The sequence below is a fragment of the Balaenoptera musculus genome, chromosome 19 (assembly GCF_009873245.2).
Source record: "Balaenoptera musculus isolate JJ_BM4_2016_0621 chromosome 19, mBalMus1.pri.v3, whole genome shotgun sequence".
Lineage (NCBI taxonomy): Eukaryota > Metazoa > Chordata > Mammalia > Artiodactyla > Balaenopteridae > Balaenoptera > Balaenoptera musculus.
The window spans coordinates 10,215,511-10,229,946 of record NC_045803.1 but is presented as its reverse complement, the minus strand read 5'-3'; the positions used below and the strand labels follow the sequence as shown (position 1 = coordinate 10,229,946).

The window sequence follows — 14,436 nt, the reverse complement described above, 5'->3', positions numbered from 1 at the left end:
TACACACAATAGATTTTATACGGTTATGATACATATTAGGTATATATGATACATATATATACAGCTGTAGTTTTTCTTCATGAAATGCAATACAACAGGAAATATCAAACTGCACTGCACATATTAAAGGTAGTTATTTAGCGAAATTTTCATTCCAGTGGTAAATGTATACACACACAATACACACAACATGGAATTTATAATGTCATGTGACATATTACACAAAAAATATTTTTATATTCCATTATATGTGGCATTATATTCCATTATGTCACATAATGCATGAATTACACAGCATTTATCCTACGTATATAGGGTGAATTGTGAATTATTATATAAATATGAATATGGTAGACTATATAAACTAGGCGTCTCATGGTGCCTTGCTGCCGTAGACTGAGGGGGAGACTCTGAGATCTTCGAACAGCAGGGTTATAGCAGCGTCTCCAGGGAGTAGCTCCTGTGGGTGGGGAGTGACCGAAGCGGGAGCGGGCAGGGAGGGCCAAGAGGCCACCCGATGGGGCATCGGAGCTGGTAAGACCCTCCAGAGCTGTGCCAACTGAGGCAAAAGGGGGGCCAGCCTTTGTGCTCCTGAGCCCCTCGCCCATCCTTCTCCCCTTGCTTACTCTGTTCTAGGGTCCGTAAACTCTTTACGGAAAGGCCTTGACAGTAAATATTTGCATCTTTGAAGGCCATGTGGTACTTACCACAAATGACTCAAATCTGTCATTGCCGTGCAAAAGCAGCCATAAAAAATATACATAAACACATGGGTGTGGCTATGTCCCAATAAATCTTTGTTCCCAAAGACAGGCAGCGCCAGGCCCTTGGTCCGCTAACCCCGGCTCAATTCTGATAGCAGATCCTCCCGCCGTTCCAGGGAAAGGCTGAGCCCCACACCTGCCTCGGGGCCTCTGTAGATCCTAACAACACTCTCTGGCAGCTCCTCTCCAGTGTCACCTGCTCCCTGAGCACCTGATCGAAATCAGCCATCCCTATCACTCCTGAACTCTTTCTTCTCAGCCCTCATCACCCCGACACTGGATCATTTTTCTTTTTTCTTTATTGTCTGCTTCCCCGCACTAGATGTCGGCTCCGTGGTGGCGGTGACCTTGTCTCGTTCCTCCCAGCTACTAGAATGGGGCCACGCACACAGCAGGTGCTCGGTCAACATTTGTCTAGCGAGCGGGTGGAAGATGCCCTCTGGATTCTCCTCTGGACGTGCTTCTCTCCCTCTGTCTACTGGGGCTGGGGGACCCCGGCCTGGAGTCACAGCGCCAGTGGCTAGCTCAGAGATGACCACATGGGCCAATGGCTCATATGGAGGCTTTACGAAGTCCATCTTCTCCTGGGGCGGCTCTCCCCAGGCAAGGGCCTTCCCAACAGGGAAAGCAGCACAGGGGACAGTGGGGCCTGCCAGGGGATAGGAGAAGCAGAGCCCTTGGGACATCCTATGAGGCTTTTGAGAGCCAGTGTTGAAGAGTTTCTGCTTTTTAATGCCCTAAAGCCCTGAGTCCCTCAGGAGGGGAGGAGTTGGGATTCAGCCTGGTCCCTTCTTCCCAAATAACCACAGGGCAGGTAACACTGGAAAAGAAATGTCTGTATGTGCATCCGTCCCCCCACTGAACTGTGAGCCCCCACGAGGGTAGGGTTGGGGCGGTCTCGGTCACGGCTGGGACCCCAGCACTGCACAGAACATGGTGGGCACCTCAGACAGTTTTTTGGTTTTTTAAAAAAATATTTATTTATTTATTTGGTTGTGCCAGGTCTTAGTTGCAGCAGGTGGGCTCCTTAGTTGAGGCTCGCCGGCTCCATAATTGTGGCATGCATGTGGGATCTAGTTCCCCAACCAGGGATCAAACCCGGGCCCCCTGCATTGGGAGCGTGGAGTCCTAACCACTGCGCCACCAGGGAAGTCCCATCGGTGACAGTTTCTTGAATGAAAGAATAAACGAAGGATATTTTTCTCAGGTTAACAGGGCTTTTTTTAAATATGGGGAAAAAAATGCATCAACTTGAAGACAACCAATTGGATTACAAATTTATTCTAACCCCTCTCCCCAAGTCACAAATGTATACAAAATTTTAGCTAGCAGGAAACCAGAGCGATGAAGCATCCTCTGGCCTTGTGCATTTTGAGAGGGGACTCTTTCCACTTCCACACATGCTGATCCCACCCCCACCCAGTGGGTGAAGCGGATGCATCCCACGAGGTCTCGCCACACGTAAGTACACGTCAGGGCTGAGTTTTGAGTCTCGGAGATGTGAGAGCAGCACGACGTCAGGGTCAGGATGGCGCAGGGGTTACGGGTTCTGACCCAGACTGCTCGTCTTCACACCCCACCTCTGCTTCTTCCCCGCCTGTGTGACCTTGGGTAGGTGATTTTCCCTCTCTGTGCCTCGGTTCCTCCTCATCAAGGCAACAAAGAAATGTTATGGGGACTATGTAAAGCACTTAGAACAGTGCCCCGCACCTAACCAGAGCTCAATAAACTCCACCTACTTTGATAATGACCACACCTTACTGACGAGATGGGTCATTGACACTGACATGATGTGGGGGAGGGCAGTAAAAACAGTGCCTGGCCTCCTGCAACCCGTGCTCCAGAGACGTGTCAGTGCCAGAGTGGACTGCCCTGGGGTAACCATGGCAACAGGCACTAAGCCTGCCCACCCGGCTCCATCAATCACCCCATCATCCAGTGGTAGCTCTGTCTCTTGCCTTCTTCCCCTCGTCATTTAACCCAATCAAGTCACTTCCAATTTTAAAGACACCCCTACCTGGGGCCCACCTCCCTCAGCTCCCTCTACATCAGAGGGGGCTCTTCTAGAAGGAATTAAGATGTTGTTTCAGAACCCTGGTTTCTTGGTTTTCTATCTGGTAGGTCTTGTGTCCAGAGTATTTTCACTCCGCTGGGGAAGTGAGGTGAGGAAGGAAGGGAGAGAAAGCTGGCCCCTCCCACTTCACCTAGAGCTGCTGGGAAACGGGCCCAGGTGGAATGGATCTAACCTCATTCATTAAATGCTAAGATCTTGGGTGTAATCTGGGGCTGTTCTGACAGAGGACTGTCCCCCCACTCTCAGTGCTGCCCCTGGGGTGCCTTTGGCCTCTGTGTAGAGGTCTCTTGCCCCTCTCCCAGTAACCCACCTCCCTCTCGTCTTCCTCCTCGCCCTGTACCAGTGCCCTCAAGCACCCTGCATCCCTTCTCCATCTCCCTCCCTGCCTCTGCTCTTACCGCTTCATCACCTCACTGGCTTGTTGGCCCTGGGCAAGTCCCTTCGCTTCTGCTGGGCCTCAGTTTCCCCATCTTGGATGATGCTCTACCACTCACCCCCATCAGAACTCTCTCAGCTTCTCTCCTAATTTTAATGAGGCTTGTACTCATTTTGGAGATCAGATCATGATTCTCTGACACATCCTTCAGATGACTTCCTCTCTCCAGGGCTCTTTTAATTGGGAAACATCTACAGTCTGAAAGAAAGAATGCAGACTGGTGGGGCCCAGACCCCTCCTGCTTCAGAGGTGGGTCCTGGAAGAGACTCCAGGTAATGAATGGTGGTTCCTGGACTGTTCCTCTCACCCTTGTGGTTCCCTGAATGTCCCACGGGGTTGGCAGGAGTCCCAGCGTACTCCTGGGGTGGGGAGGTGTAGTGGGTTGAATGGTGGCCCACCAAAAGATGTGTCCACATCCTAACCCAGGGAAAGTTATGGGAGCTCATGTGGAAAAAGAGTCTTTGTAGATGTAATTCAGTTAAGGATTTCGAAGTGAAATAATCCTAGATTTAGGGTAAGCCCTAAATCCAATGACAGGAGTCTTTACAAGAGACAGAGAGCAAAAGAAGGCCAGGTGAAGATGGAGGCAGAGACTGGAGATAGGGGGCCACAAGCCAAGGAATGCCTGAGGCCAACAGAAGCTGAAGAGGCAAGGAAGGATCCTCCCCTAGAGCCTGTGGAGGGAGCGTGACCCTGCAAACACCTTGATTTCAGATCTCTGGCCTGCAGAACTGTGAAAGAATAAACTGTTGTTTTAAGCCACCGAGTTTGTGGTCATTTGTTATGGCAGCCCTGGAAACTAAATAACAAAGGTAAGACCAACTGGTGGCCTAGCCCAGTGGGATAGAAGGGGTTATGGAGGCAGGAGGCGGACAGTTGGACCAGTCCAGAGCCGCAGGGAAGGAAGGCAATAGCACAGAGATCTATAGATTTGATGGAACATGGGGGCTGTGATCACGGCCGGCAGTCCCCTGAGAGAGGCCACTGAAGAAGACAGTGGGGACGGTAGGAAAGGACACGTCAGGAAAGGCCCAGGGACTCTGAGGACAGGTTAACAGGGGGCAGAGGCTGAAAGACAGGTCGGACTAGCCACAGACAGGATCAAATTTTCCACCAGAAGCAGGGTTGGTAGGGCATTACCAGAAGACCCTGCATAGCCATTCCAGTGGGTTGTGCCGTAGACTGAAGGATGAGGGGGGTTCTGTTGGAATATTCCATTTGAGTGTCTCAGGGGAAGGTACCACGGATCAGGTTAAGGTGAAAGGTGTAATATTTGATGGATCAACTGCAAGCCAAGATCCCTTTCTTTTTCCCTCGTAAGAGGAGTGATGCCCAGAGAAAGCCCACCTTAGAAGGTGGGAGAGGCAGCAGCTCACTGAAAGACACTGCGTTTCCTTACGACAGCCTGTACCAACTGACAAAGGGAAGGAGGTATTCCGATGTAAAGGCTGAGAGTCCCAGGGAAAAGTAACACTGATGAGTAAATGGAGGGCTGATAGGTTGATTTGGCTCAAGTCCGGTTCCATGTTTTCTTCTGCCAGAGGAGTGAGCATGGTGTCCTGTTGGCTGGGGCCCCACAGGTCTGTGCGGTTTGGAGTGGGCTGGAGAGACAGCACTGCGGACTGTACCAAATGAGCTAGAGGCTGGAAGGGGCTATGTTGGAACGCTTCACCTGCTGGGGGCTGGTCGCAGTGGAAGGTACCACGGGTCAGTATGGGGTGACCTAATCCAAGTTCCATCCACATCCCGGTGGTTTCCACTGGGCCAGCACAGGTAGGGTAACGCAGGGAGAAGGCCACATCAGGGCACACAGGGCCACGTCTAAGTTCAGGCTTCGGCAGGCTCCTTTTCCTTGGATGAGGACACTTCCCGGGACGTGGGCTCTGCCTGGGGCGCGGGCGGCGGGTCCGGGGCGCAGAGCTGGGCGCGCACCTCTTGCATCTGCGCCTGCAGCTCCTCCAGGGCGCCCCGCGGCGGCGCCGCCTGCACCTGCGCCTGCAGGGCCTCCAGCGCCAGCGCCAGGCGGCCCACCTCGTCCTGCATCGCGTCCCAGGCGGCGCGCTGCTCCTCTTCCTTGTGACGCTGGTGCGTCTGGTGGCGCCAGTACTCCAGCACCAGGCAGCCGCCGCCCACGATGAAGATGGTGGCCTCGCCCAGCAGCTCGGCGCCCAGCTCGGCGGCCGCCTCCTCATTCAGCGGCTTGATGAGCGTGCCCCAGAAGCCCATGATGCGCATCTTGGTCCGCATCTCCACCCAGTGGTACACTGCGGGGGAAGAGAGGGGTCAGGTCATGCACTGGGAGCCCCCTGCCAACCCCGCCCCTCCACGCCTTGGTGTCCAGGTGGGAGAAATGGGGACACAGCAGCCAAAATCACCAGGGGGCACTTTAAATAAGACCCCTGCACCTGGCTTGGTCCCAGGAATGCCAGTCACCCCACCTGGGGTGAATTTCAGAGCATCTTTTTAAGTCTCCCAGAAAATTCTGGCAAGGAGCCAGGAATGAGAAACTCTGCCCCAGAGGAGAGGTCCTGAGACTGGGGACCAAGCCCCCGGAAGGTCACTAGGCGCTCGCAGGCTGCAAACTCCCAGGAAGGTGTAAAGAAAGGGTCAACTGCTGGAAGCTTAGCTCGTTCTGCTTGTCCCTCGAGCCACCTCCCCCGGCACCGTCGCCCCACCCACTGCCAAGAAGGCAGACCCCCTTTCTTTCCAGACCTTCCCCAAATGCAAAATCAGGGCTGCAACGGAGAGGGACCTCCTGGATCCAAAGAAAGGGCAACAGAAATGTAGGAATCGATGCTACGCGACTGTGAGCACAGGGTGACCAACCCTCTTTGCAAGTCCGGTGCCTCCCATCCGAGATCTTCACCGGCCCTGAAGATGGAGCTAATAAGAATTGTGAGCTTTTCACGGTGAGGTTTTGGGCACATGCCTTGGAAGAAGCTCAGAGGTGACGGCTGCTGCTGGAACAAAATCTTGCTTGCCCAGCTGTTGCTTTGTGAAGGGAGATTCTCAGCATTTGAGTCTTAGAAACCAAGGCCGAATTGATGCTGAACCCTGACTCACTCCTATAATAGTTAACATTCATCCAAGGATACATGGGATTACTGGGGATGCCCTGTTTTCTAGCTCATTTGGAGATTCATTTCCTACCTATCATTTACTTTTCACGTTTAATAATTATCCATGAAAATGCATAAAATATAAAATGTTTTAAATTAATTGTGGACTAATAATTTTAAAGGTAATTCAATCCAGGAGAAAATATTTTAACATTTAGAATCTTATGGTCTCAGGAAATTAAACAAATTAAAAATTGAATTTCTGTACGTATTTTGATTGCTGACACATCATTTATTAGATAGAATTCTGTGGGAAACGGAACTGTAAATATAAGTTCAAGGACAAAAAGGAACAATGTAAAATTTCCGACTGTAAAAGAAGAGCTTGCTCATTTTTTTTTCTTATAAACTGGACATTGGCAGGCACCACATCACAAGAGTATGTGGATTGCATTAGATACTTCAAAGAAAGGATGCTCCAGGTGCTTAAAAATTTCAGTATTCTTAACACACCAGAAATTACCGGGCTTGCGAAAAAGTTCGTTTGGGTTTTTCCATAAGATGTTTGTTTGTTTGTTTTTAATTAATCAATTAATTAATTTTTGGCTGCGTTGGGTCTTTGTTGCTGTGTGCAGGCTTTCTCTAGTTGCGGCGAGCGGGGGCTACTCTTAGCTGTGGTGCGCAGGCTTCTCATTGCGGTGGCTTCTCTTGCTGCGGAGCACGGGCTCTAGGTGCGCGGGCATCAGTAGTTGTGGCACGCGGGCTCAGTAGTTGTGGCTTGCGGGCTCTAGAGCGCAGGCTCAGTAGTTGTGGCACACGGGCTTAGTTGCTCCACGGCATGTGGGATCTTCCTGGACCAGGGCTCAAACCCGTGTCCTCTGTACTGGCAGGCGGATTCTTAACCACTGAGCCACCAGGGAAGCCCTCCCATAAGATGTTACAGAACTTTTTGGCCAACCCAATATATCCTTTGCAGGTACTTGAACTTATGAACAGAAGTTTTAGCTGTCAACTTGAAAATGCACTAGAGGGTATAAAACTTTTCAATTTTTTAAAGGAGTAAAATTAAAAAATTTTTTTGTGTGTTTTCATGAAAAAAAAATTTTTTTTTAAGTAGAAAAATGTTTGAGAAGCTCTGCCTGGAGCCGGTGGTAAGATCCGAGGAGTGTATCCAGGGCCCTCTCAGTATGCCAGCTGCCGCGGTCACCATTACTACTAATTGTTACGTAGGCCCTGGTGCTGTGGGGTTCCTGGGGTCCAGGCTGCGAAGAACCCTCCCACACTGAGGTCCCAGCGTCAGGTCATCCTGAGGTCCGCGTGGGGCTCTGCCACCTACTGTGTGGGTGATGGCGGTCCACTTTGAGGCTCCTCCGTAAAGGGGAGATGATGCCCACACACCAGCCCTGCTGCCTCTTTTTTTTATTTATTTATTTATTTATTTATTTATTTATGGCTGTGTTGGGTCTTCGTTTCTGTGCGAGGGCTTTCTCCAGTTGCGGCAAGTGGGGGCCACTCGTCATCGCGGTGCGCGGGCCTCTCACTATCGCGGCCTCTCTTGTTGCGGAGCACAGGCTCCAGACGCGCAGGCTCAGCAATTGTGGCTCACGGGCCTAGTTGCTCCGCGGCATGTGGGATCTTCCCAGACCAGGGCTCGAACCCGTGTCACCCTGCACTGGCAGGCAGATTCTCAACCACTGCGCCACCAGGGAAGCCCCCTGCTGCCTCTTAACGCCACACCCCCTTCACTGTTCTGGTCCAGGCTCTGTCCCGGCTCTGACCAATGTCCCCTTCTTGACCTCCCTATTCAGGGACCCTCCAGCCCTCCCATGAGTCTGTGTATTCCTTTCAAAGCGCCTATCACAACTGGGAATGATCCTGTCATCCAGCCAGTTGTTTGCACTCCGTCTCCACGCTGGATTGTGAGCCCCACGAGGTGGGCCCAGGGCTGTCACAGTCATGGCTGTGTCCCTAGCCCTGTCCAGAGCCAGGCCAGGCACACAGATGGTGCTCAGTACATCTCGCTGACTGCGTCAATGGGTCCCTGCCCCAGCTTCCTCCCCATCTGCCAGCCCCGGCCTCACCCCCTGCAACTGTCCTCCATGCAGTAATCAGGAGCTGGGTAAAAGACAACAAAAACCCAAAAGACTACCATTCTTTTCACTAATAAAAGTAACGCACTGCATGAAAATCAAGTACTCAAACTATAAAATTAAAGCCAGGGGCTTCCCTGGTGGCGCAGTGGTTGAGAGTCTGCCTGCCAATGCAGGGGACACGGGTTCGAGCCCTGGTCTGGGAAGATCCCACATGCCGCGGAGCAAATGGGCCCGTGAGCCACAACTACTGAGCCTGCGCGTCTGGAGCCTGTGCTCCGAAACAAGAGAGGCCGCGATAGTGAGAGGCCCGCGCACCGCGATGAAGAGTGGCCCCTAATTGCCGCAACTAGAGAAAGCCCTCGCACAGAAACGAAGACCCAGCACAGCCAAAATTAATTAATTAATATTTTAAAAAAAATTTAACTTTGCATTCAAACTTTGTGTCAAACCACATATTTAAAAAAAAAAATAAAAAATTAAAAGCCAGGAATTCCCTGGCGGTCCGGTGGTTAGGACTCCGCAATTTCACTGCTGAGGGCGTGGGTTCAATCCCTGGTCGGGGAACTAAGATCCCACATGCCGAGCAACACGGCCAAAAAAAAAAAAAAAAAAAGTAGTTGGAACAAAAAAGAAAATAGCCAAAGTAGTCCCCCCACCTAGTCCTGATCCCTCAAACATACCTCTAAATCTCGCCCTAACAGGCCTTTTCGTCTCCCAGCATCCTCTCCTTGACTTCTGATAATAAGCATACGTTGCTCATCTCTATTTCTGAGTTTTCCAGCTGGAAATCTGCTTGTATTTATACAATTATCTCCTGTTGGTCCCTCGGCCCCACCAGTTCCTCCCCATGCAGCCTGTCTTTCCCTGGACCCTCCGCTCCCCATTCCTACAAATGATTTGTACATTTGTATATTTCTTATTCTTGTATTTACACTCTTTTCACCATCTCCCTCAGCTCCCAACATGGCCAGGGAGGAAACGAGCAGCCCCGCTTCCCCTCTCCACCCTCCACGTCTCCCTAGGCCAGACCATCCTTTCACATGATCAGGATTTAACATACAGGCTGTTCGGTGGCTATAATACGGCCCCTTGTACTCTGTGCATCAGCTAAGTCAGAAACATGAAAACAAATGGCACATACAAGGTGACAATCGTGGAAACACTGTTCAGTGTGATGTGACTAAGCTAGAAAGGAGCCCCTGTGATGGGCTGCGTTAGGGAGGGCCGCCTGGAGGAAGCACCTGGACGCCTTGCTGTGTCCTCAGGATCAAGGTCAGACAGCTTCTCTACCCTTACTCCACAGAGCACGTCAGTTTGCTCGCAGCTGAACAATGATTTTCTAGGATGACTTGATCTTCCCTCGCATGGCAGTTCTCAAACTGCAGATCTTGTCCCATGAGTGGGTCATGAGATCAACGTGGTTGCACAAACCAGCATTAAAAATATAATCAAGAATATAATTGTTAGGGAACCGTTGACTGAAACCGCCAGCCCCGGCCGGGCACGGTGATAACCACTTGCGTGAGCTGTCTCGCAACAGGAGGTTCTGATAAAGAACGAGGTGCTGCCACCGAAAACGAACTGGGAGAATTCAGGAGGGGCTGAAGGGAGGGAGGACACGCCAGCCCACAGTATGTCTTGTACAGCTAACCCAGGAGGGGTCAAAAGGAAGACGGAGGACACAATATGTCCTGCCAACCTCCCAGAATCCTCCTCGCTGAAATCCATCTTGGCTGAGAGATGCGCGCCACCAGGAAGGACCCTGAGTCAGAGTGATTGGCCAGAAACAACCGGAAAGCTAACGTCATCACCATAAAACCTGAGACTGTGAGCCACGTGGCAGAGCAGTCCTCCTGGGTTCCCTTACCCTCCTGCTCTCCGCCCAGGCGCACCCTCGCAATAAAGTCTTTTGCTTTGTCAGCACGTGTGTCTCCTCGGACAATTCATTTCTGAGTGTGAGACAACAGCCCACTCTCAGGCCCTGGAAGGGGTCCCCCTTCCTGCAACATAACAGAAAATATTCAATGGACTTTGAGGGCATTACGCTAAGTGAAATAAGTCAGAGAAAGACAAATACCATATGATCTCACTTATATGTGGAATTAAAAAAACAACAACAACAGGGACTTCCCTGGTGGCTCAGTGGTTAAGAATCCGCCTGCCAATGCAGGGGACACGGGTTCAAGTCCTGGTCCAGGAAGATCCCACATGCCGCAGAGCAACTAAGCCCGTGCGCCACAACTACTGAGCCTGTGCGCCACAACTACTGAGCCTGCGCTCTAGAGCCCGTGCGCCACAACTACGGAGCCCGTGAGCCACAACTACTGAAGCCCCCGTGTCTAGAGCCCGTGCTCCGCAACAAGAGAACCACTGCAATGAGAAGCCTGTGCACCGCAACAAAGAGTAGCCCCTGCTCGCCACAACTAGAGAAAGCCCGCGCACAGCAACGAAGACCCAACGCAGACAAAAATAAATAAGTAAATAAATAAATTTATAAAAACAACAACAAGCCAAGCTCACAGATACAACAACAACAAAAAGAAAATAAAACATCAAAGCCAATCTTAAGTACTCAAGGAAAGTACTGTTTCACAAAACTTTTGGTCTTGTTTTGTGTGTGACTGTACAAATATGTGTGTGACTGGAACATGGTCAAAAGGTTGAAAGCCACTGTCCTAAGTTTTGGTTGGAATTCCGCTGAGTCTACAGATCATTTTCAGGACAGTGACATCTTCCCAACACTGAGTCTTTCAATCCACGAATGTGGTATCTCTCCCCACTTAGCCTCTCATTTTCTCTGCAAGTCTTACACCTCTTTGGTTTTACTTATTACTAGGTAATGATATTTTTTGTCATTATTCTTCATGGTATTTTTTTTTTTTTTTGGCTGCGCCGCTGGCTTGCAGGATTTTAGTTCCCCCACCAGGGATCGAACCCGTGCCCCCTGCAAAGTGCAGAGTCCTAACCACTGGACCGCCAGGGAATTCCCTGTCATGGTATTTTAAATTTCATTTTCAATTTGGTTGGGGCTGGTATATAGAAATACAACTGAGTTATGTAAATGACTTTCCTTCCAGTGACCTCCCTATATCCATTCTTTTTTTCCTTTTTAGTAAAATATAACTTATACAAAGTACACAAATGTTAAGTGTAGAGCTGGATAATTTTTTAATATGTAGGCATCACCTAGATCAAGATCTAGAACATTCCCACACTCCAAATGGCTCCCACTTTCAAGCCCTCTTCCAGTCAGTACCCTTAACGTCACTATTCTGACCTCTTATGATAGATGATATGTTCTCTTTAAATCCTATTCTGTCTTCTTCGTGATAGATCATTTGTACTCTTTCTGGTCTGACTTCTTTTGCTCAGCAATATGTCTGTGAGATCCACTGTGTTGCCATGTGGTTCATTCATCCATACCCCACTGAGGGGCATTTAGGGAGCCTAGAGTAGAAAGGTTTCCCAGGAGTGAAACTGCTGAATCACAGGGCATTGCATCACCCAGTCTATCGCAATAAACATCTTAATGAGTTTTTCTGTTGTTGGGAACAAGTTGATCCTAAAATTTAGGGGAAATGCAGAGGTCCTAAGAATAGAAAAATTTAAAGAAGAGCAAAGTTTGAAGATTTACACTATCAGATTTCAAGACTAACTACAAAGCTAAAGTAATTAAGACAAGATAGTATTGGTACCAGGATGGACAAATAGAAGACTGGGAAAGAACAGACTGTCCAAAACTAGACCCACACATATCTGATTGCTTTTCAAATGCTAGACCAACCTTGTAGTCTTGGAATAAATCCCACTAGGTCATAATTTATTATCTTTCTTATTTAATGCTGGATTCTATTTGCTAATATTTTTGTTTAGGATATCTGAATCCATGTTCAGAAGAGATCTTGGCCTAAAATTTTCCTTTCTTGTAATGACTCTGTTAGGTTGTTGTATCAGTATTCTACTGGACTCATAAAATGAATAAGGAAGTGTTCCACTTCCTCTATTATTTAGAAGAATTTGGGTAATGACATTTTTCTTGCTTAAATGTTTGGAAGAATTTACCAGTGAAGCCGTCTGAGCCTGTGGTTTTCTTTATGGGAAGGTTTTAAATTATAGATTCAATGTCTCTAACAGATATAGGGCTATTCAGATTCTCTATTTTTTCTTGTGTCAATATTGTTAATTGTGTTTTTCAAGGAAATTGTCCATTTCCTCTACATTGCCAAATTTTTTGGCTAAAGTTGATCATAATATCCTCTTGTCATCCTAGAATTAGGATCTGAATTAATGTGTCATTTTTCATCCCTTTTAATGGAAATTTGTGTTTTTCCCCTTGAGTAGTATTAATCTTTTCAAAGAACCATCTTTTGATTTTGTTGATTTCCTCTACTAAATGCCTGCTAACTCCTAGTTGTTCTTCAAGGTGCGTCTCAGGTATTTCCTTCTTCAGGACTAGGTCAGATGCCCACTCTGGGCATCCTTAGCTCCCTGGGCTCCAACATCCCAACCCTGATCAATCTTGGGTGTCACTGGTGACAGATCTGTCTCCCCCACTGGATCATGCGCTCTGCAAGGGCTGGGCCCAGGCCCGTTCTGCTCTCCCTTCCATCTCACACCTAAATTCACCTCTGCCTGGGATACCATTCCCCCACTCCTCTTTTCCCACTGTGCCCCAATTCATCTTTTAGGTCTCACCTGGAGTGTCCCTTCCTCTAGGAAGCCCTCTCTGATACCTAGGCTGCGTCAGACACGTCCTCTAGGTTCCCAAAGCTCCCTGGGCTTCCCTCATCATGATGCTGTTTATTCTAGGTTGAATTTAAAAAAAAGAATATGGATGCAGAACTCCTCGCTTCTAAAATGGGTATAGAAATATGTTTCACCCAGCCTTGTTTGACCTTTCACCAAAAAGGCTGGTTTCACTGTTTTTTTTTTTTTTTTTTGGTTTCACTGTTTTTAAGATCCTTGAGGCCTCTGGCCTCTCCCTGCTTCAAGGGAACTCTTTTATCACTGCCTGGAGGCTAGACTGTAGCTCCTTAAGGGCAGGTTCCCAGAAATGCCCAGCCCAGCACTGGGCATCGAGAAGGCACTCGGGGAAAGTTTAATGAGTGGATGCACGGCTCAGCTTTCTTTCAGGTTTCCTCAAATTAACCGTATTTAGTCACGATAAGCATCCAAATTTTGTCAAAACGTTGTCTGTTTCGAAGTTTATATCTTAACTAAAGTTTGATGTTTACTCCATCTCTGAGGAGTTGAGAATGCTGCTCTTCCCAAGGGGGAGAGAATTTAACAGGTTGCTTTAGCCAAGGAAAAGGCAGGACTCACCTAATCTGTTTATCTGCCCTTAGCCACCCTGCTGAAACTTACAACATCATACCACATGGCATACTGCTACCTTCACTTCTACTTTTTTTTGAATTGAAGTATATTGATTTACAATTTTGTGTTAGTTTCAGGTGAACAGCATAGTGATAGATTATACTCCATTATAGTTTATTACACGATAATATGTATAATTCCCTGTGCTATACAGTACATCCTTGTTGCTTACCTATTTTATATATAGTTTGTATCTGTTAATTCCATACCCCTAATTTGTCCCTTCCCACTTCCCTCTCCCCTTTGGTAACCACAGTTTGTTTTCTATATCTGTGTGTCTGTTTCTGTTTTGCATATACATTCATTTGTATTATTTTTTAGATTCTACATATAGGTGATTATCATATTGTATTTATCTTTCCGACTTATTTCAGTAAGCATAATATTCTCTAGGTTCATCCATGGAGCCGCAAATGGCACTACTTCATTATTTTTTATGGCCAGGTAATATTCCATTATACATACACACATGCACACACATACATATATATCTCACATCTTTTTAATCCAGCTGAGGTAGGAGATAGATGAGGCCCCAGGCTGAACAGCTCCAAGAGGTCTCCTGCTGATACTTTGAGATCAGATACCATCAGGAGTATTGGGCCTTGCCTGGGTAAAAGCCAAAGCGACTACA

At 48.4% G+C, this 14,436-nt stretch overlaps 1 protein-coding gene across 1 annotated transcript in view; it reads right to left on the bottom strand.

The window, feature by feature from the left end:
- Positions 1 to 1,889: 1,889 nt before the first annotated feature.
- LOC118884677 (optic atrophy 3 protein) overlaps positions 1,890 to 14,436 on the bottom strand; it is a 43,551-nt gene continuing 31,004 nt past the window's right edge. Inside the window, exon 2 of the mRNA XM_036832426.1 lies at positions 1,890 to 5,538. Coding sequence (XP_036688321.1) covers positions 5,102 to 5,538 — 437 coding nt within the window. The 3' untranslated portion in view covers positions 1,890 to 5,101. The remainder of the gene's footprint in view (positions 5,539 to 14,436) is intronic.